We start from the raw sequence: 23,146 nt of genomic DNA, 5'->3' as shown, positions 1-23,146 counted from the left end.
CCCATCTTGATCGCGGCCCACCTCCTGATTTAGCCAAAATCTGGTGATAACAGATACTAAATGAAACCCCGCACGTTGTTGCGAGACATATGCAAGTTTGGTGAATCTGACTTTTTAATTTTTTGATACTCAAATGAACTGGTTGATAGACCTGTTTTCATAAATTGAGCACAGAGTAGTTATATACCCGAGTAGTAGCCGAATAAGTGCATCATACTATATGTTTAGAATAATTGCGGGATGGTGGACCTGTATAAGTATATTGTTTGTGTTAGTCAACGTATTGCATGAAGCAGAAACCACACAATGAAAATGGAATGGAATCTACAAAAAAAAAATTAGGCCACACATGTAATGGCCAAATAAGATGACAAAAATAGAAGATTAAACTAAGAAGGTCCACTTTGAAAATGATAATTTAGAGAAATCACTCAAAACATACCCAGCTCGCGCCCTAATGTATTAGCATTGATTATCTGGTAAGTCTACTCCGTCCAAGTTTCATTCTGAATAACTGAATATTAGGCACAACATATTTGAAAAAAAAGATTTATTTCATACGTAATAAAAATGTAGATATTTTCCTAAAAAATGTTGATTGAACCATGAAAGGGTATGCTATAATCTTACGGATAGAGTAGTTATTGAGCTGGTTACAAAGGGAAACCTGAAATACAGTAAAGTAGTGCTCACCTCGTCAAACTTGTTGATTATCTGATGTTTTGACCAGGATGCTCTAATATAAGATTGGTATTCTTTGACTGATCCTCTAATGTAGCTTATACGAAATTTAATGATCTGTAAAAGAATATGAGACATTGCTACACACAATGATATGAAGAAAAGGTTATTTAGATGCTAAAACCCACAAATAGCAGATAACTGATTGGGATTATCATTTGTTCAGATAAGAAAAAAAGTTAAACTCACAGAGTCACAGATCTATATATTGGTGCAAATGAGAGAAAAATAAAGCATCAGTCACAAATAAAAATACACTGCTTGTAGCAGTAACAACGCTTGAATTAAGATTCATTCATATAGTAATGAAGCAAACCTGAATCAGAAGAGAAAAAGAGGGCAAGTCTTACACTGGTACAGCGAGGAGAGGTCGAAGAAAACACTATATTTACATGCAAAGATCATTTAAAACCAGGACACACCTTTCTGCTCATCTAGTACCAACTATCAGGCAACAGGCATACAACGAACCCAAATCCCAAGCAGACCGTTTAGAACTTAATGAAAAGCAGATCTGCACCTTCTACTGCACATCCTACAACACTTGAACAATTAGCAATAGATTTCACCCCAAACAGATCCCTTAATACCGAACAAAAATTCCATACAAAGGCTTGCGTGATGCCAGCCTTGAAGACAGCCTAACCGATGTGTTAATGTGTGAATCTAGGAAGCTGCCATCGTCCATAACTTGCTTATTCCCCTATGCTCACCAAAGTGCGGAAGCGATTAGCCTCTTACACCAGCAAAAATGTATCAGAATATGAGAAAGAGGGGCGATGAGCTGAGAAGTTAGAGCCATAGGCCATTAGTGAGGAAGAAGGTATCAAGATGCATCTGTAGTTTGTGGTTAGAAGGAGACTCGCAGCAAGAAATAGCCTTGGAGGAGATGGAGCGGGTAACAACTTTAATAGTGGGTCGGGAAGGAGAAGTGCTAGAACGTTAGAGCATCCCCGCTCGTTGGTGCTCCCCACGCCCAAATCCGGCGAAATTTTCGTCCGGATTAGAGGAAGATTTGGCGTGGGGGGCAGTATATTTCCAGTCGTGTGCTCCCCAAGCGGCGTTTTTCGGGGAAAAAGAGGACGGCTCGGGGAATCCGGACGAAAGAGGAGACACATGGGCGTGGGCGGTTGGTTTAGCATCATCCGGAGTCCCCGGGAGACCCCCGGGAAACCGAGGATGGCATGGGGAGTCCGGACGAAAATAGGCTCAAATCCGGATCAAAACGAGGAACCGGGGGCCTGACTGGGTCGTTTTTCGCCGTCCGGATGAAAAAAAGTGGCCGTGGGGGCTCTGTGGGGAGACGAGTGGAGATGCTCAGCATTGAACGAAGGCATTGAAAGGAGGCAGTAAAAGGGAAAGAAGCGAACGCGAACAGAAGAGCTGCCGCTGCATGTCAAAGCTAATAGGGCGACGTGGCTTCACCAAATTGCAGCAAATTACATAGTGGGGGGTTTGCTATTTAGATATAGAAGATTGCCTCAAACACATCCTCCTCACTGAAAATGGCCGTGAAAATATTATTTTCTTCACTAGATATTTGTGGTACATCTGAAAATGTGTGTTCATGACTTCATGTAAGGAGAAACCATTTTGAACAATATACCTTGCTAGAAAATAAAACAGTGTCTTCAAATCCATGCAAATACCATTACAGTCTCTGTTATACCCAGGCTAGGTTCCTCACGATTTCTACCACAGGTGCATTTCTACACAGACCACTCAACAATGAATATGCATAAGCATGGTGCATGAGAACCATGGAATATTAACTTATTCAACCTGAATGTTGGGCCTTCCCACAAATGTTCAGTCTATTTTTCGCCAAGGAACTGTTTTCCCAACATGAGTGACAACCTTCGTCTATGCATTTCTACATCTTAAGCCTTCTAGTGACATTAGAAGAGTTTTGCCTTTCATTTCTAGCAACTACAACTATTACAGGGTTTGCTCCTGTTTGCGTGCTTGAGTGCTTGTGTGTCGTGGGTGATTCATGTCAGAAGCTGAACTCTTCAATTATCATCTAGATACTTTAGAAAGAATCCACAAAAAAGATTTTGAAAAAGAGTTTGGATATTAAGACTTCTGAACTTCTGCGTGTCTCACCTTCTCGCTGTAATGCTTGACAGAGAGCCATCCACTCTCTTCTTCAGTCTTCTGTTCGTGCCCTGACGGTCACTTCACATCATCAAGTGAGCCTGTACACATCTCATCACCGTCCCCGAGATATCACAGTCCAGTCAACTCAAGAACACATACACCATCGAGATATCACAATCCAGTTATTTTAGGAGCAGTACACGTCTAGCAGCCGTCCCCATTCTTCTGAATCAAACGAGGGAACAACCGTGCTATCGACTGCACAATGCAAGTACTGACTGCTGCTGAACTGTCAAACATTTAGCTTGGATGCATTTACCCGACAAGAATTTCATCAAAGCAACTCGATGACTACCATCCTCCATATTTCATTATGCTATGGTCTTATCTTGTAATCGTTGGTTAAGACATACCTATCCATCCTCCACTGAAATCTCATCGCACGATGCACGGCTTTCCGCGGAAAGATACGGGCATCGCCTTTATACATTCCCGATCCATCGACCATCGTGGAAATTGCATAGATGAATTAACCCTAGGCCCTCTCCTGATGCAAATTGCAGAGAAGAAAAGGTTATCTGAATCCAATCAAGCGCCCCACTCCATGCTTTTCCCTTTGCTGAAGAATTATACATGCATGACAGAGCTAGTCAGTAGACGGCCTCTCTCGGTTATAAATACAGCCATGGAGGGATAGCTCGGATTCCCCTTCTTCCCTCGAGTCTCTGTCTCTCATCCAAACCTTGATAGTTTATGGGTGGTGGCTGCTCCTGCCTCTTATTCTAGCCCGACCTCCCTGTACTGTCGCACTCGTCTCTCATCACTGTAGTACTAAACTGGAGCTGGAGGAGCAGTACTAATACTGACGGGTAGCTGTGCTGTAATGACACAGCGTACCTCTGCTTGCCATCGCCATTACTGACCACCAAACGGAGCTGCATTGCTTCGAGGACATGGGGATTCAAAGAGTCTGTGTGGTCGTCGCGCTGCTCTGCATATGCCTGAGAGGTAACTGAGGGTCGTGGAAAGATTGTGTTTTGAAGTTGTTGTTAATGGTGAGCTGAATTGCTTTGTATTTGTTCGTTTGGTGCAGAGGGCGGAGCTGTGACATTCACGTTCGTGAACAAATGCACGGGGACGGTGTGGCCGGGCATCCTGTCGAACGCCGGGACGGCGCCCATCGAGCCGACGGGCTTCGCGCTGCCGGCCGGCGCGGCCCGCCCGCTGCCGTTCCCGACGGGGTGGTCCGGCCGTCTATGGGCGCGCACGGGTTGCGCGCAGGACGCCGCGGGCAGGTTCACCTGCGCGACGGGCGACTGCCGCACGGGCACGCTGGAGTGCTCCGGCCGTGACGGCGCGACCCCGGCAACGCTGGCGGAGTTCACGCTGGACGGCGGCGGGCACAACGACTTCTACGACGTGAGCCTGGTGGACGGCTACAACCTGCCGATCCTGGTGGAGCCGGCGGGGAGCAGCGGCAACACGGGCATGACCTGCGCGGCGGCGGGGTGCTCGGCGGACCTGAACCTGCGGTGCCCCGCGGAGCTGCGGTCGGCGGGCGGCGGCGCGTGCCGGAGCGCGTGCGACGCGTTCGGGCGGCCGGAGTACTGCTGCAGCGGCGCGTTCGCGAACCCGAGCACCTGCCGCCCCACCGCCTACTCGCAGGCGTTCAAGCTGGCGTGCCCGCGCTCGTACAGCTACGCCTTCGACGACCCCACCTCCACCTTCACCTGCGCCGGCGGCCGCGACTACACCATCACCTTCTGCCCCGTCGCCACCCCGAGGTTCGCACTCGCACGCCCGCAACGCCGCTTAACCACTGCATTTAATTACTGGCTTCCATAATAAAGGCTTGCTTTCGCGTGACGTTTGAGGTACTAGTGCGCTGCGCGCCGTGGTTTAAATTACTCCCGTTTCGCCATGAAAGGGCGCGAGATTCGCACGAACTGTTAGGTAAGCGTGCGCGCGCGCGCGTGGGGTAGACGACGATGATGGAATCGCCATGGCCATGGCATGGTTGGTGCCTGAACAATGGGCACTCCCTGTCAACTTATCTCACATAAGAAAAGCGTGTAGGTGCGGTATTCCGATATGCCATGCTTCAGAAATACTAGTAAGAGGGGACAGTGAGAGTGAGAGGTTTGGAAGGTAATATACGAGTGTGATGATCAGTCTGGATTATGTACTATATTGGTTGGTAGATGTCATACTCATCTCGCACTTAGTGGGTGCTTAGCTTCTCCAGGGAGGTTTGACCCCTTGTTGAATTTTTTTTGTTACTGCCGTCCCGTCGGCTGGCATATCAGCGTCGGTGCAGGGTCGTCATTTTCTTATCTTCTGAAGTCAGAAAAGATCAGAGCACGGGAGTATGGACGTAACATAGCATGGTGGCTGAGCTCACCATGACAGGACAGTAATAATATCTTACCGGAATGGATGAAAAGGAGAATGCAAAAATAGCTTTCAGTGTTGGATCATGTTCTTGTTGAACTTTTTTTAGTGTGTTCCCTCCTTTACCAACTGTGGCAACCTCTGACCGTGAAACTCTCTTTCTGTGAGCAGCCTGAAGTCGGCGGGCGGAGCAACGGTCACGCCGACGCCGACGATGCCGGACGCGACGGCGTTCGCGCCTCCGGGGATGCCGAGGCAAGGCGCTGGGGACAACGGCCAGGGAGTGATACTGGGGGACACCTCCTGGCTCGCCAACCTCGCCACGGGCGACGCGTCGGCGGCGGCGATGTCGACGTCGAGGAGGATGGCCATGATCCCGGCCGCCCCGGTCGCGCTCTTCTTACTCCAGCTGATTCTATAGCATTAGACCATCACAGGAACCAACGACAGAATTAGCAGGGAGGTTTTGGTCAGAATAGAACGTTGGTTGGACGTCGGCACGGGCCAACAGAGCGACAGCGAACCTGCGCGCTCCCCTGCCGTTGTGCTCCATCGCTCAAGGAGTGGGCCGCCGGCGACGTGCACGGTGGGGGCGAGGCAGTGGGGAATGATTTGATTTGACCAAGATCGCATCACGCCATTGTAAAATCCACCATCTTTTTAGTTTCTTTTTTTCTGGTTTGCGCCGTTGTGGGAGTACAAAGGAAATATACTACTGTAGCACAAGAGAAGATTCTTAAGCACATGAATACCGGAATTGGGGATGGTAGCTGTATGTATATGAGTCCAAGAGCAATGATTATATGCGCACTCGCCGTCCACTTCTCCGGCGGCCGTAATGCTCTCCCAATAAAAGTTTTCCGGCCGCTAGTGGCAAACAAACTAAGCAATAATAATGCTATGATATGCAAGAAACGAAGCACGGACGGAACTGATGCAAATCCTTTTTTTTTTTTTGATAAAATGGTTAAGCACCGACCTTTGCAACAACGTAACAATCTACTAGCAGTACGTATACACACAGCTAAAAAAAAGAAACTAAAAAATGAAAATCCCACCTCCTAGCAACATCACAAACACCACAAAAACAACACCGGTTCTGCAAAAATGACGCCTTAAAAAAAACTAGTGCACAAGAGTCATCGCTCGATCATAGATCATAGGTTTTCATTCCGAAGAAAGTCTCTGCCCCTCTCAAAACAATATATTCAATAAGTTTATTGCTAGAAACAACCAATTATAGTTAGATTTTAGATTTTCACCCTGAAAGGTAAGACCGTAATCTTCTCTTGTGGTGTCACCCTACCGCTGCCGACTCCGTAATTGCCAAGAAAATTTCTTATCGTCGCAAAGACTCAAACTACCATTACTAGTCTACAAATTTCGGCTTCCATAACAATTTATGCCTCAGATTTCACCGTGGAACGAAAAAGATATATCTTATGATGGCAACAAATAGCAGAGCTTTGCGCCGCTTTCTTCTAAAACTAAACGGTCGGAAAAAAATATGAATACGTATGATCAAATTCCCTTCATCCATTTATATAACAAAAAAATTAATTCTCCCGTCTACAGTCGACAGAGGCGACTTTGTGAGCCACCGCGTCTCCCGACCTCGCTCGCCGTCAATCTGTGGATTCCTCCGCCTCCGGCGGCTGCTCGGACGGCGGGAGGTTAGGGAATCCACAAATCTATGTTTGTACATAGTGTAGGGGTAGGTATGGTACCGGCTGGCGGCATCTTGGAGGCGTAGGTGTGGCCGGTTTGGAGTTTGGTGTCAGTGTGTTCCCCTTCCGGCGGTGGCACTCTTCGGAGCTTCTTCGTCGTGCGTTCGACTTCGTCGAGCTCGAAGGTCCACGGATCTAGCGAGCTCATTGTGCCCCGTCCGGGACCGACTAGGCGGCGGTCCCGATATTTGAAGATGAAGATGAAGAGGAAGATGAAGGTGGTATCTGGTTGCTCTGCGTCGGCGGCGACATTTTCAGCGGTAGGATCCTCGGATCCGACGCTCGGCGACTTCCCGCAGGCCATGGGGCTGCTCCAATCCAAGGCGTGTTGACGAGCAGCGGTTGCGGCGCGTCACCGTCGGCTTCTGTGCGTTGGTGCCGTCGAGATCTGGAAGAAGGGCTTCATTGTACTTTTTCTTCGTTTCTGGATCTTTCTGTAAGAACAGAGAATTAATATCACCTTCCTTTTTCACTAAAAATATCCCCTTCGATATAGCAATCTCCATAGCGACACAGCTAGTGCTTGCTGTGAACCTGTGATTGATCTTCCATTGTCACAGACGATGTAGTTCCATTATTACCGACAGTGCATGATGTGAGCCTGTGATTGATCTTCCATTATCAGAGACGATGCAGTTCCATCATCACTGACAGTCTAGCGACCAAATACCCCATACTCCTAGTACGGACACCAAGCATTTTCTTGCAGCCGATGATTGACATCTAGTTTGATGCTTGACTCAATCAGCAACGAAAAGGAAAACGAAACGAATGGCTGAGTTGGCCGAGCATGGACGATAATACTAGAATACAACTCCTACTAGGACAAATTGTACACTACAAAGCTTTAATAGTCTACGCTGTACCGTCTGATGGCGCAAGGTTTGGTGTTGGGCACATGGGCTGTGCCATCTGGGAGGACCAGATCAGACGCCGGAACGGCGGGCGTGGTGGTGGTGGCCATGCGCACGGGGTGGTGGTGGCCATGGTGGCCATTCATCTGGTCCAGTGCTTTTTCATGAGTGAGGCCAAAGGAAGGTTCAGTTTAGTGCCTACTGTTGTTCCCTCCTACGAACTGAGCACCGATCAAACAGCCTAGCAGAATCATATCGATCGCCTTTAGTTTTGGCATGATCGGTGTTCTTCCGTGCGTCACAATAGTAACCTACTGATCTTGTTTGGGAGGTTCAGGTGAAGGCAATCAGTAGGTTGCAGGAGAGCTCATACCTAACATCCCATATCTAGGGATCGTTATTCACCCAACTCCCATGGGAGAGGATTCTCTTTCAGCTATTCGACATTCACGGCATACCAGCTGATTTTAGTTCAGAGATCTATGGCTTTTCCGTGGCTAAATTGGCAGGTTTCTCGGATTCGGCGGTGCTGCTGACGCACTTGGGGATCGCCGGGACTGCCCGAAATTTGACTTGAACTAGCGCAAGGACACATGCTGCTTTCGGGCACCGGTGAGGATGAACAGATCGAGGTGACGCAAGGCACGAGCCTGCCGGGTAGCCGTGACAACGATCGCACACCAGCCGGCAGGTCGTTTTCCTGCTCGGAAAACTGGAAAACTTCCTACTCTGATACGCGACTCGGGCTTCTCGTTAGAATACAAGAACAGTTAGCTTGCCACTGCAACTGTCCCTGAATTAACAACTACTGTAGACAAGACACAGCGCAACATTAACAAGAAAAAACGGGCTGGCTTATGATTGCGTTCAGTATGTTGTGAACTACACACTCAGAGACCAGTGGGTATATGGTTCAGCACTGGTGTGGCTTTAGGAACACTGATAAGACCTCTCTTTGTAGTACCAAGTAGCATTTGCTTTTGGGCTTTGGCAAGTAACTGTGTTCAGCCAGGCCCCAGGGAACTTGCTTGCACCATCGTGAAGTGTTCACCTTTTAGTTGACTCCCATGTTGCTTATGAGCTGAAAGCAGTACGCGATTAGCTGCGATTTCAGTTTGTTAAGCCGAGCTGAGGAATCTTGACTCAAAAGTCGAGTAAACTGACAACAATCTTGTGATAAAGGACCCCAAAGAAAGATCCTTTTTTGGGTAGCAAAAGGGGAGGATATGCTTGTAAAGAGAAAGAACATGCAAAGGAAAATTAAGAAGGATCTGGTGCCGACCACAGTTAGAACAAGCTAGTACGTACCTTCGGTAGATCGATAGTTATGGGAGGGATCGTGCTTTCCTCTGCATTGATGTGCTGGCACATATGCTTACCGACAGACCATTGCTGTTGTGCCTCAGCTTTTAAATTGTGCACGTAATTGCCAATACCAGTGGTTGGAGGGGCATTTGCGGTGCGTGAGAACGTCATGTTTTACCAGATGACGCTTACCAAGAAAATCAATTTTGGATTAAAAATGTGACAAATGTTGTTAACTGCTTTCACTACAGGTAAGCACATTCATGAAAAATGTTGCATAAAACATGCGACGATCTATAGATGTAAATAGTGTCGCCACTCTTTGCCAATTTAGATCACCATTTTTTTCAAACATGTTTAATAATGTTTTTCTTTATACTTGGCATGCTTATAGTGCATTCCTACAGCATGCTAGAATTTTGCGGATTTGTCTAAACTTGTAAACATATGTTTCAAAAAGAGCTCATTGGAGTTGGGTAGCTAAAAACCGCACCAACCAATATGCCATTTGGTAACCAGAGTGGCATTTTGGAGCACCGAGTTTTTATCTTACCATCGTGCGAAAAACTCAATACAGAAATACATGATATTCTAGGCTCAGGAAAATATGACATATGTGCAGATCTAGGCGTGGTGAACAGGATAAAAGTCAAAGTTTCCAATTTGTATTTTCCAGATTTCTCATTTTTGTTGAGTCAGTATACAAGGTTTTCTCATTAAAAATTCGCGCACTTGCAGTATACATCGTTGGCTACATCTCAGATGGGCTTTTTGAAGCTTTGACATTGAGTTTGTGAATTTTGAAAAGTAATTTTTTTGCTTTTCTAGTACACTACCTATGGCATGAGGATTCGGATGGGATCGTGACATGGATAGATTGCTTTTCCTGTGAGTATGATACTACTATTAGAGTTAAATAAAAGAGTTTGGGAGGAGCATACAATTAGAGATAGCCAACCAAATTCACGAAATAAGGATCGCTGTATTCACATGATTTCTAAAGCACATGAATAGGACCGCAATTGGAATGGTACTCTTCAATTATGTGAGCGGAAAGCTAGAGAAATAAGCATCAAATCATGTTTGGCACACCACATGAAAAATAATGGAATCACAGAAATATGGGTGGATAGAAGCTTCCTCCTAATTTGGGTGCAAATGAACCCTTTCAATCTTGCGCATCAAATGACATACACAAAAAGTATCCTTAAGGGCTCAAACTCTCCAAATGTTTTATGATAGAGCTCTTTTATGTAAAACTTGTATTTATGATCCTATGGGTAAAATAATTCTTAACCGTATGAGGTAGCAGGTAAAATGAATTGATGTATCATCACATTCAGTTCCATTAACGGTGCCTCGGGAAGTTCCACTCAGTTACGACTAAGGACGAAAGTTCCAACTTACACAGCAATACCAACAGATCTACACAAGAAAAACGAGCATAAACCTCACCCTTCCGACAATCCATAGAAGCTCACACATGGCGTCCAAAGACACAAGTACTCAGAAAAGCCTTCGTGAAAGTGGATGGCTTTCCCCCGTATTTTCGTTGCAATGAAATAGTGCAAAAGAGAAGCTACCTTTCGGGAAGTGTCACTTTTGCTCATGGAATACGCACATTCGCCAAAGATCCCTAGGGCACTGGGCACGTACGAAGTTCATACAGTTGGGGGACTGACAAGAACGCTGGACCTAATGAGGCGGTCCACGAAGATGTCAAATTCAAGTTAGGGACGCACGAGGGAACCAACGGTGGATCCCACCGGAAACACTGAAAATATCAATGCGTTGGTTGCTTCGTGACGACCACCTCTGTATTATCATCACCGTATCTGATACTGTTGACGGTTGTTGTCAGCTACCCGACGAGTGAAGATGCAGACATTTGCCCTGGCATCATACAATTAGGATATTTGGAAAATGAGCTCCAGATCTCCTAAACCTCACCTACACAGGTTCAGAAGCATCAGCGCTTCAACAGCTGTGTAACTATCCGTGAACACTTGCTGGCATTTTCGTAAGTTGCTTTCATCCAGTCAGCAATAAAAACTTAAAAAGAAGCTATTCTGGTAGCAATTAGATAGGAAGCAACTGCATTTGGACAATCTGACGAGGCATTGACGCAAGGCATACAGAGAAAGCAGCATGAGCTAATAAAAAGAACATGGAGGCCGTGATGCAGCAACCACTTGATTATGGATAACGCATGCTGTCAAGAGACGTCAACTTAGTACACGCAAAGTCAGAGAAAGCTGGTGAAAATAACACCAGTTTCAACCAGCAACTGTAATAAACTCAGAAATGTTAGTACCAGAAGATATTTTCTATTGGCCTAAAGCATGCTGCTAGTCGGCACAAGATATTTGCAATGCTAGATCGACAACGACAATGGTGCAGTCCCCCGCACTGCATCGCCCCCAGTACGAAAGCAGTTAACTGTGCCCAGGCGGATAATGAAGACATGCTAATGGGTTACTACAGTTGCAGAAAAGGGGAATATTTGTATCAAAAGTTCAGCTACATGATGAGTAATCCCAGTGACAAAAATGACAAGTGATATGTTTACTTACTCTAGAAAAAGGAATGATGGCACTAGTAAATCGGATAAAAAGTAAGAAGGTATATATGTGTGTCTATATCAGTAGTAACCTTTACGGATAGGGACAAAAATGAAGGATGCTGAAAAAGGACTGTTATGCATCCAGAAGAACTTCATTCAATAAATATACAGGATTTGGAAGACAGATACATGGTGAGAAAATGGAATTTGCAAGTGTATATATCATCTCTCTTTCTGTCACTTCAAGAAAAAGGGTGATGCCATGAAAGATATCCACGAAGATTCAGTAGTAGATATTACACTGTTATCTTTTATAGAGAAAGAACATAGAACAGATAATGCCAATGCAACAAATGGACCCATCTAAGATCAAACAAAATGTCCAAAGGTAATTCTAACCAATAAAGGATAGCAATGCTCCTCGTTATAGTTGGGCCATGATCTGTCATCTCCCCTCGCATATTTTTTGTGCAGATTCCAGACAGTGGGATCATAATTCTCTATCAACTCATAACGTAAACCATATTCTTTGATTATTTCTAGGAATTTGTTGAGTGAATCACCTCTCTTCGGGCTCATAAAGATGGCCTGTGAGTCTTCTGAATGCTTCAACAAAGATTTGACTACCCGGGCAAGGCTTCGATGGAATTGCTTGAAAAATGTACTGCAGGACAAGGGAATTGCGAATAAGTCAGCTGTGGTAAAACTGAGCACTAGCTGTTGTTCATACATATTAGTGCTGACTTGACGTACAGCAGATGCTTGCTCTATAAACTGTAAACTACTATCATCTATTGAGAGGGCGGAAATACAAGTTTACCCATTTCTGCATTATGACTGGATCAAAGAATGCTGATCCGATCGAACCAAAAAAATGCAATCAACCAATACTTTTAAGATATAGCTTCTAAAACTGTTTTTCACACAAAGGAATGTACTTCCAACATTTGCACCTAAGCAAAATTACAGCCCCACTACAAGAGGATATTGCTGACACAATGAATTGATACTTAGCATGAATGGTTCATAGATGATCACTTGGTTTGTGATCAAGAACAATAAAGTAGTAAACAGTCCGTACCAGTCACTTGCAACAATAATGTCAAAAGAGTTAAACATCTCTGAAGGTTGCTCTTGATCCCAATGTAGTGTCATAGATTGAACTTTTGTCCGATCAAAAGTTTCTGCATTGATGGATATGTTCTTCTGAATATCTGAGGGTTAATGGCTTACAAAGGCAAAAAAAGGTAACATCTCAGAATAATATACTCCTATCTGATTTGCTATTGGGTTGTGATATTCACAAAGCGTATCACAAAAGAACACTTGTGGTATGTAGCTCATATTCAATCAATATTGTCTAGGAGTATGAAATTATGCAACAGCTTTTGTATAACTGATTAGAAAGGATACATCCAACTACTTGTGGGTTTCCATCTGAAATGACAACCTCATTAGCATTTGCACTGGCTGCAATAACAAGTCCAGCCAATCCATAACCAGATCCAAGTTCAAGCACCCTTTTGGACCTATCATGAATTTGAAGGGAAAATTATCTGAGAAATATACTACAAAGATTGAATTTAGTCAAAGAAGCAAAAGACTATTATTTTCACTTAAGTATAATGATTTTCTTTGTAGTTGGTAGCTACTATGGGATACCAAAGGTTCATTACTAGATGTTTGTATGTGTGAACAAATTTTAACCAACAATTCTAGACAGTGGCGGAGCCAGAGCACTCATGGAGTGTGAGCAGAGCCTTTACGATAGCTGCGGTGGCTGGCGTTTGCCCCAGCGAACATCAGTCCTAAGCACTATGATTACTCTAATGCGTAATGGAGAGTTGCTGGACTAGCCTGGGCAGCCGCCCGGGGTCTGGCTCCACCCCTGATTCTAGATATAATTCATGAGAGCTCAAAACTATCAAAAGGTAAAACAGAGACCAAAATGTTAAGTTCTCCAGTATCCAGTACTTGAGTGGAACACCTGTTCAATTATCTGTAACAGGAGCAGCTAAAAAAAATTAATGAGGAGCAGCTCAAGTTACTCAAGGATGCTACGCCAATCAGCAAAAGTAAGTGTACTGATTACAAATTGGTCCAAGTAGGTAAATACACCTAACAACAAACCTGAACATATCCGAATGGTTGATACAGTAGAAGGCTAGGACCTCTTCTGATGGCCAACAACCTTCAGTGAATAAAAAATATAAAATAAAAGCTGAGGCTGGTTTCTACTCGACATAAGACAAATAGTACCACATGAGAAGCACATTGGAAGAACAACAATTAAGTTGTAAGTTCAGAATTGTTTATTAGCAGTAAGTTGCTTTCAAATGTATATCAGAACTTAAAGTGATTGCTGACCAGAGCATTTCATGCAGCATATGATGTTGCAAAAATTCATTACCTGGCAGTCAGTTAGGTGGTTTACTATAGATGAACAAACTATAGATCTTAGAGGGGCATCAATACTAGAGTATGGGTGAATCTCCTGCTCCCTCTGTTCCATAATTCTTGTCGTGATTGTACTTCAAATTTGAACCAAAACCACGACAAGAATTATGGAACAGAGGGAGTATTAAATAACTTCAATAAATTGGTCGAATATGAGAATGTTGTTTCTACTGCAAGTCTGCAACAGGCAAAACTTCTGCGTACATGGGACTTCAAACTCCTAACATGGCCAAAACGGAGAGGAATGCAAGAATGTAAAATGAACAAAAGATTAAACAGTTCACATTTTGCATACGTTTACATTCTTATAAAAGGATGTTTACATTCTCTTTTGACACAAGTATAAGCCTGTTCATTTACACTCCAAATAAAATTTTGAAAACTCTTCAATTTGACAGGCAGTAACCGATAACAGTAAGAATTACATAATCCGTGGTAATAACAAAGAAAATAGATCAGCTTGAACAAAACTTACATACAAGTCCAGTAGTGTCAATATTGTATCTGTTGGAAGCTTCAATATCATTTAGTTCAACGGAATCATCTCTTCTGTACCTGTAAACAAGCAAAAAAATATTAACCTGAGGAATTGTAGCCAACCTTTCTAGATTCTAATTGGTGGGCCTTAGTGGACGGAGAGAATAATATGGTTCCCTATTTTATCAGAAAAGAACTAGAAGATCAATATTTCTATTAGAACAGGAGAAAAATAGCGTTTAGTATGAACTATGGGTGAAATAGTTGACTGCTTACATTACATTAAGTTCCGGTGAACCTCCACAGGGCAGCTTATAACGAACATAGACATCTTTTTGGCATCCCACGCCATTTCCATTTAAGGAATTTCCTTGCGATTTATGTAACTGTGAAACTGGCACTACATGACATTCGATCAGGTTGAAGCCACGCGATGCCTTTCTGGAAATTTTGTTTGTGTCACCTATCTTCTGCTGGTCATTTGTAGTTCCGTCTGCACAAATTAACCAGGAAACACAAAGTTAATGTAATATACATGTAAAACGAAATATAAAATATAAACCATTAAAAGGTAACAGATTTAGGAGAGATTTTAGCTACTTAAAGTTGCAAAAAATAAACGAAAAAGTTAAACAGAAGCAAGCACGGACAGAAAAAAAGAATTACAGGATGCCAATCACCAGAGTGACATTGGAATGAAAGAAAGCTAATATGGTCTGCAAACACATTTCTAACAGTTAAACAGTGACAAGGAATTTAGCCTAGCTAACTTGGTTGGGCAAGTGGAGATACAACCCTACCACCCAGGTTCAAGACCTCATAAATGTGAATCTGTTTTCCTATTGATATTGTAGCCCTTACACTTCTCTTAAAAAACAGTTAAGCAGTGGTTGCACAGATGAAAAGGATGATTATCTTGGTATCTACAAAAAAAAGTATGACCAGTTAACTGTGCATTCACAATTTTACGGTAGTGTTTATTGCGAAGGTTAAGCAGTGAGCAGAATAATTGCTCATACACAATAATAGTCATGACGGTATATAATTTTGAAGCAAGAACCCCATTTCTATCTCAATCAAATAAGACTTCATGCTCCAAATCAAGATAGACTTGTTTCTTTGAATCAAGTAGTACTCAGGAAAAAGGGGAATGTGCCTAGCTCACTTAGTTAGCAGAGTAGATGTACAATACCACCTGCTCAGTTCAAGTTCCCAGGAGTGCAAACTTAGGTTCCTGTTCATACACTCTGGGCTTCCACTACAGTTTTATTTCAGAAAGTACTCAGCTATACAAGGAAATGGCATGTGCCACAGTGAGTTTTGTGTCAACCATTTTGCTTGAATGTAAAATTTGAAGGCAGAAAAATTCAAAGCTGGAAAGGCATACGCTGAACATGAGCATCCTGATCTGGTGAAATGCAAGTCGGTAGAGCATAAATAACCAAAGTACCGCTAAAATACAAGATTAGAAACTTAAGAGTTCCAGCTACAATCTTCCTGCTCCACAAATATCAGTGGTACCAGGTCTCACACGTCAGTTATCTCGTCTTTTGGAATTTCGATCGCTCCATGAGATCGGGCAGTACCTGCTAATTTGGCAAGCAATCAAAGGCACCACACTCAGCGCCATGCCAGACCAGCTCCTTTGGAAGTGGAACGCCTCTGGCACCTACACAGCCAGCTCATGCTACCTCGCAACCTTCCACGGATCCACATCTTGTTGCTCCTGGAAGTTAGTTTGGAGGACATGGGCGCCGCCGAAGGTCAAGTTCTTCCACTGGCTTGCAAACCTCGACAGATGTTGGACTGCGGAGCGCCTGGCACGACACGGTCTGCCCCATCACCCTCGATGCCTCCTCTGCGACCAGGCGCCCGAATCCATGCAACACCTCATGCTCCACTGCCCCTTCGCCCGGCAGGTTTGGCACGAGGTGCTTGCTTGGCTCAGGATGACCACCAGGGCTCCAGAACATGAACCCACCCTGATGGATTGGTGGCGCCGGGCTCGTCAGGAAACACCAATGCCACTTCGCAAAGGCCTGGCATCGACGGCCCTGCTCATCCCGTGGATGGTTTGGAAGCACAGAAACGCCAGCGTCTTCGAAGGAGCCCAGCCCTCCATGCCGCTACTGCTGCAGAACATCAAGGAGGAGCTATGCATCTGGGCTAGGGCAGGTGCCCAGGGTTTACGTGTTGTCCTCCCTCCCAGTTGGGATGTGCACTGATTTTCTGGTTTCCCAACCTGTAAACTGCCTCCTAGGAGGATGTAAACGATTTCCAATCTTTTCAATGAAATGAAACGCAAAGGTCCTTTGCGTTTTCTCGAAAAAAAAAAATTCGATCGCTGAAGGCGGCAGATTGAACAGAACTGGACGCTAAATACACGAATCAAGTATAAAAAGCTGCCGTGGGCGTGAGAAATGGGAAAGGAATTGGCAGGACCTGATGCAAGGGAGTACGAGGAGCAAGCGAGCAGTGCGCGGCAGAGGATTTGCCACCGCAGGCTGGCATTGGAGGCGCCATAGGCAGGAGCACTGATGTCCGGCGCTGGCGACGGGAAGGCAAGGAGGATCCCATGGGGAGAGTGCCCGAGATGTCTGCTTCCATTTCTTTTTCCATGGGAAGCACTGATACGACGGACGGAACTGGTCATATTCTTTAGGCTGGCCCGAGCCACACGTACATGGTTTTATCAAGCTTTGGGAGTTTGGGACCGATGTGCACCTGCCACGGCTGGTCAATTCTATGATGATCCCCATTTCAAAAAAAAAATCTATGATGATCCAATCTGTATGCCATTTAGCAGCGCCATGGTTGGTTGGGGATTAGTTTTAGTTATGACGAAGATGCCAATTATTGTCTGTACTGAATGCCAAGTGGTGCTCACTACATTGCAAGGCACAATGCAAGATCGGTCGAAGTTTGCTCATCTCCTGAATGAAATCTGAAGGCTTTCTCCCGAGGAATCGTGAGGTCTTTCTCGACAAACTTGGTCATATACATACCAAGGGTTTTCATAGTCTACAAAATTTTACTAGAACCAGCTTGCGTTGATGTTGGGTGCACCAGGTTTGCTTGAAGTGCACTGCAAATTTGGCGTTACTTGTAACCCTATTCCTGAGTACCTCAGGGAAGCGCGGTTTGATTTTGTAGCCAGTGAAGCAAAGTTGATTATTCTCCTTTCCTTTATTAGCCATTCCCTAATCCAAAGTTGGAGCCGCAAGTACTAACTCCCCAGATGTTGCAAACGATTTATTTCTGGATGCCACCCATTCCGCACGCCTTTCCAAATACATGTATTGTCCACACCCCATGTTGGGAAGGAAGAGACACCAGTAGGTGGTTGTGGAAGAAGGATGTATATGGAACAAGGAAGAAGGCAGTGTATCCTATATATAAAGGTGTGTGTACAAAAGAAATTCGCAAGTCCGTACAATCATGTTCTTCAGTTAAATGGTCACACCATGATGATGCATCTGACAAAAATAAAGGAGAGATACGTTTGGTTGAATGCTATAGCCTATAGGTGATGCGGGAGACAATCAATTTCTTACTACTTGAGTATTTATAGGCTCCATAGCTGGAACAGCATAAGGCGTTTACAGCAATCATTTTGAATATGTACGCTCTCGATCTGGTGAAATGCAACTCGGTACAGTATGTAAATGCCAATGGTCCCTAACATTAACAAGACTGAAAATCAAGAGTTCCAGCTAGAGTCTTTGTGATCCACAAATATCGGCGCTATGAGGTGTCGAGGTCTCATATGACACGACGAGTAGAGATAAGACGACAAGATGTGCTACCCGGCTATGGCGGCAGATCGAGTGGAGGAGGACGCTAAACTAAACGAATTGAGTATAAACAGCTGATTGAGGTGGTGAGAAAAGGGAATGGAATCGGTAAGACCTGATGCGCGGGAGGAGGCGGAGCGAGCGAGCAGTGCGCGGCGGAGGATTTTCCACCGCAGGCTGGCATTGGAGGCGCCACGGGCAGGAGCGGACGACTGCGGCGGCGCCGGCGGTGGGGACGGGGAAGGCGAGGAGGATCCCATGGGAAGGGTGCCCGAGATGTCTGCTTCCGTCATCTTTCCTCGGGAAAGAAGTATAGATAAGCAATATATTAATATCAAAACGATAACAATTACACCCAGTCTTTGCAACATCGCACCGCCCTAATGGCACTACGGATGCACACAGCTAAAAAAAAAAAACTAAGAAACAAAAGTCAGGCTACAGTATCTCGGGCCTAACAACAGCAATACATTCATCGCCAAGACAACATCTGAAATACAGACTCTTTAAAAACGACGCCTCCAAGAAGGGAACAATGCGCTAACACCATCGTCCGATCAATGATCTTAGGTTTTCACCTTGAAGATAGTCTCCGCTCTCAAAACAATGCCTCCAACAAGGTCATTGCCAGGCACAACCAGTTAAGGCCAGACCTTGGGTTTGCACCCTGAAAGGTAGGACTCTGAACTTCACATGTATTGTCGCCCCCACTTTCATACGGCTGCTGTGAAGCCCGGAACACCAAGCAAGTCCCTCAACAGCGCGGAGACTTGAACCTCCCTTAGTTAGTCCTCCCCTCCGAGGAAAGAAGTATAGATAACCCCCACAACTTCCACAAAATGAACAGAGAACCCCTTCAGGTTAAAACTGGGGTACATAACCCCACAAGTTTGTAACGCCGCCTCGATCCCAAGTTTAGGCTGTTTTGGAGGGTGGTTTTGGACACGTCACATTCTCTTCTCTCGCCTCAAGATTGTAACGCCGCCTCGATCCCATCCAGCGCGACACCCTGAAATAGATGCACATTGGCCACGTCACCTAAACCACCTACAAAATAGCCTAAACTGGGGTGAGGGGTTCTCTGTCCGGTTTTACAAAGTTGTGGGGGGTTAGGGCATCTCCAACGCGGCGACCCATCCCGCGCCCGCGCGTTCGGTTGGGTCCAGCCGGACAAAAAATCCGGACCAACGTGGCGACACACCGCAAATATGGATGGCCGCGGCGTCCGGAACGACGCAAACCCGGCCCAATCTGGGCTAGGTTTGCGTTGTCGTGGATATCACGCGGCGTCCGCTCGCGTCCGGGCGCCGGGCTGCTCGTCTCCCTTGGGGCCACCTGTCGGTGACCGGGGAGGCTATTTAATGTGGACTGGAGGGGATCTGTCCCTCCACTCCAGTCCCCACTCCACTCCCTGAGCGCAACCGCCGCCATGGCCCCGAAGCGACGGTTCGCTCCCAGAGCCAACGAAGACGAGGCCACGGGCCGGCGGGAACCGCGGCGGCCTCCACATCGGAGAGGTCGCCCGCGGAGGCGCGGCATTGCCGCCACCGGCTCCGCTGCTGCTGCAGCCCAAGCCGGAGTCCTCCGAGGAGGACCCCGACATCGCCGCCGCGCTGCTTAAATCGGCGGCGGAGGAGGAAGCTCAATGGCCACATCTCCAAGAGGCCATTCGCACCTCCGCGATGGAGGAGGAGGCCCGGCAGGCGTTCGAGGACGCTGAGGCCTGGGAGCTCTTCGCCCAGGCCCGCCGGGAGGTGGAAGTGCAGCGGCAGCGCGAGGAGCAGCAGCGCCGCCGCGAGGAGCAGCAGCGGCAGGAGGCCACGCGCCGCGAGGAGGAGGGGAGGCGCCGCGCGGAGCAGGGGAGGCTCCAGCGGGCCAGGCGCCAAGCCTGGCCGGAGAGGGAGGCGCAGCTCCATGCTGCTGCGGTGGAGCAGCGGCGGGCTCCGGACCCCCACTCCCCCTGGGAGGAGGCCATGTGGTCTCCGTGGCCGGAGTCCTCGGCGCGGTCGAGCCACAACAGTGCCTCGCCGCACGGGGACGTCGTCAACGCCGACGCCGACGACGCCCACACGGCCTAGGCGGCACACCAGCGGCCACCGCTGCGACCAAACCCTAGCAGGGTTTTTAATTTAAATTTAAAGCCCATATAGAGGGCTTCTTTTGTTAGTTATTTGCCCAAAATAGGGCTATGTACAAATTTTCCCAAAATAGGGCATATGTTTAATCAAATATCATTTAAATTTATATTTTTATATTATTTTTTGTTTTTCTTCGAGTTTGCGCTGCGTCCGCGCATTGGGCGCAGCGTGCGACCCAAACGGACACGCGGACGCGAGCCACTGTCTGGATGTCCGTTCGGCCACCCAAACGGCCCAAAACAGACGACCCAGCGCTAGCTCGGTTGGAGATGCCCTTATATACCCCAGTTTTAACTTGAGGGGGTCATCTGCCCCTTTTCTAAAAGTTACGGGGCTTATCTATACTTCTTTCTTTCCTCGGGGAGCGCCGATTCCACGCACGGGAAGATGGCCGTATTGTTCAGGCTGGGCCGAGCCACATGTACGGCTGGTCAATTGTATGATCAATATGCCACTTGGCAGATTGATACTCCGATTCACAAACTAAAAACATTCTCTTTGACTTGAATGGTACTCGAGTGAGCGTAATTTACGATATTCTTACAGTCAACCCTAGCCGCCTCCAGTTCATCCTCCTCCATAGATTGGTTCCCCCTCCTCCGGTCGGCTTCGCCGGTGTTGGGAGGAGTGGGGAACCCGATCTATGCGTGGAGTTTCGAATAAAAGTATAGTTTTCATTAGATTATGTTAGGATTTTGGTAGCCGTCTTCTTGTTGGTTTCCCCTCAATGGAGATGGCATCGTCTGCAATAAGTGATCTTCGGCCTTTCATTCGGCGACGAGATCTTCTTCTCGGCGTCAATGGTGGTGTTGAACAATCATAATTTTCTAGGTATGGGCCTTCGAATCTTGCTTCGCCAGATCGATTTTGGATCTTTTGTCGTTGTTGCTACGTCCTCGCAGTTTTTGTCCTCTCAGTTTTTGTCCTGGCTGCTACGTCCTCGACAATGGTGCTTCGTACTCTCGGCTCTCCATCGATGACGACAAAGCTAGTCGGTTATTATTCCCTGACATACTGGTGTTGGTACTCTTGCCGATGTTGTATGACTGCTTTAATGGTTGCGTGCGTGCACGCAGTCTTGGCATTGCGGCTCAAAAAAATATGGGAGAACTTTCATCGGTATCTACAGTGTCTATGGTTCGTTATCTATCTTTGGCTGCCTTCGAAGAGTACAAGATTGTGTTCTGGAAGAAGAAAGAAATTGAAGACCTCGAAGATTTGTTACTATCTTTTAGACTTTATTTTGTAATCGTTGGAGTCAGTTCATGTATCTCTACCATGTACTATTAACATACGACTAGTATCATGCATGCCCCTACAACACATATTATCATATCATAATTTTTTCACATTTAATATTTTGCAGAATCTCAATGCAAATTTATATACATGATATAAAAAAATATTTTTAAGTGCTATGATATTTAGTTTTCTTTTCCTTTTTTTTGGCTATGTGCATCCGTAGTGCCATTAGGGTGGGTGTAATTGGTATCTTTTTGATATTAATTATAGTGGCATATCAGATTAAAAAAGGTGGTATCTATCTATGATATCACTCTCATCTCTTTTCTCATTAATTATAGTGGCATATCAGATTTTTGCCAACATGGCATGCATGATACTACTTATGATACATCCGTTGTGGCTAGTCTAAAGATAGAAAAATTACCGTAGAATGCAAGTATGAAAGCATCAATGACCCAGTTGGTTGGAGCTCTAACAATTTGGCTTTTTTTAGCTGAACAAATTGGCTTTTGACCCCGGTAATCTAGAGAAGTACTCCATCTGATCCATATTATTTGTCGCGAAAATGAATGTATCTAGAACTCTGACCAAATTATTTGTTACTAAAATTGATGTATCTAGAAAATAATATGGATCCCAGGAAGTAGCTTTACACGTACTCTCCATGGTTTTTTTTTATGAACAATTTGGCTTTTGGCTCCTTTTTGGTTCACCTTTTCTACCCAGCCCGATAATGAGTCCAGTTTTGGTCACTGATTTGCAGGCTTACATCTTACATGGGCTACTCGTCGGTGAGGGTGGCACTTTGTGTGAGGTGAAATGGGGAGGGGAGAGACAAGATGGTTGTCTTGTGTTTTCGTTGGATGAACAGGGGCAAAATCGCCATTCCACCTCTCATTCTCTTCCGGTGACTGTTGAGAGGATGGTTGTGGCATCCTGCCCTTCGTCGTCGGGTACAAGGCACGTCGGGCATGGTTGTACCCCTTACTACCCGAGCTTCAAAACCCTAGCCACCGCCCACGAGAGGAAGCGAAGGCGAGCTTCAAGGAAGATTGTGCCCTGCCTGGTCACGGCAGCGACCGCTTCTACCCTGGCCTCGACACCAACCGACCAACCTCGAGCGTTGTAGCGACAGCGGCGACCTCTTCTCTACCTCGACCCCAACTCCGAGCGCCCCATCCTTGCCATCGACCAACCGACCCAGAGCGCGGAGCAGCCTCCTACTATTCCCCGACCCTAACTCTGAACGCAGATGTCGCGGATCCACCCAGATCCGGGGTGGTGAGGTCACAACCCCTCTCCCCTTCAAGGGCAACATGCCCTCTTGCAAAGGAAGTGTCGAGGGGGTAAGACA

At 46.1% G+C, this 23,146-nt stretch overlaps 2 protein-coding genes across 2 annotated transcripts; one reads left to right on the top strand and one right to left on the bottom strand.

The window, feature by feature from the left end:
* Nucleotides 1-3,366: 3,366 nt before the first annotated feature.
* On the top strand, nt 3,367-6,047 carry LOC124701908 (thaumatin-like protein 1). Its single transcript, XM_047234006.1, has 3 exons — nt 3,367-3,849; nt 3,935-4,625; nt 5,404-6,047. The coding sequence occupies exons 1-3, from the start codon at nt 3,795-3,797 to the stop codon at nt 5,651-5,653; spliced, it is 996 nt and encodes a 331-aa protein (XP_047089962.1). The 5' UTR covers nt 3,367-3,794; the 3' UTR covers nt 5,654-6,047.
* Nucleotides 6,048-11,871: 5,824 nt separating this feature from the next.
* On the bottom strand, nt 11,872-18,669 carry LOC124701907 (calmodulin-lysine N-methyltransferase-like). The gene is made up of 7 exons (XM_047234005.1): nt 18,525-18,669; nt 14,892-15,108; nt 14,614-14,693; nt 13,812-13,872; nt 13,095-13,210; nt 12,763-12,895; nt 11,872-12,345 (listed from the first exon to the last, which is right to left on the bottom strand). The coding sequence occupies exons 1-7, from the start codon at nt 18,667-18,669 to the stop codon at nt 12,051-12,053; spliced, it is 1,047 nt and encodes a 348-aa protein (XP_047089961.1). The 3' UTR covers nt 11,872-12,050.
* Nucleotides 18,670-23,146: the final 4,477 nt, after the last annotated feature.

This window comes from Lolium rigidum, chromosome 3 (assembly GCF_022539505.1).
Source record: "Lolium rigidum isolate FL_2022 chromosome 3, APGP_CSIRO_Lrig_0.1, whole genome shotgun sequence".
NCBI classification, from domain to species: Eukaryota; Viridiplantae; Streptophyta; class Magnoliopsida; order Poales; family Poaceae; genus Lolium; species Lolium rigidum.
Note: the sequence above shows the minus strand (reverse complement) of the source record. Positions and strands in the feature narration are given on the sequence as shown.

Excerpts from the sequence above, each read along its gene's own strand:
- LOC124701907 (XM_047234005.1), bottom strand. The coding sequence starts at position 18,669 with ATGGGATCCTCCTCGCCTTCCCCGTCCCCACCGCCGGCGCCGCCGCAG. Across the intron at positions 15,109-18,524 it reads CGCCTCCTCCCGCGCATCAG|ACGGAACTACAAATGACCAG; the intron begins GTCTTACCGATT and ends TAATTTGTGCAG. Across the intron at positions 12,896-13,094 it reads AAACCCACAAGTAGTTGGAT|ATATTCAGAAGAACATATCC; the intron begins GTATCCTTTCTA and ends ATTAACCCTCAG.
- LOC124701908 (XM_047234006.1), top strand. The coding sequence starts at position 3,795 with ATGGGGATTCAAAGAGTCTGTGTGGTCGTCGCGCTGCTCTGCATATGC. Across the intron at positions 3,850-3,934 it reads GCTCTGCATATGCCTGAGAG|AGGGCGGAGCTGTGACATTC; the intron begins GTAACTGAGGGT and ends CGTTTGGTGCAG. Across the intron at positions 4,626-5,403 it reads TGCCCCGTCGCCACCCCGAG|CCTGAAGTCGGCGGGCGGAG; the intron begins GTTCGCACTCGC and ends TTCTGTGAGCAG.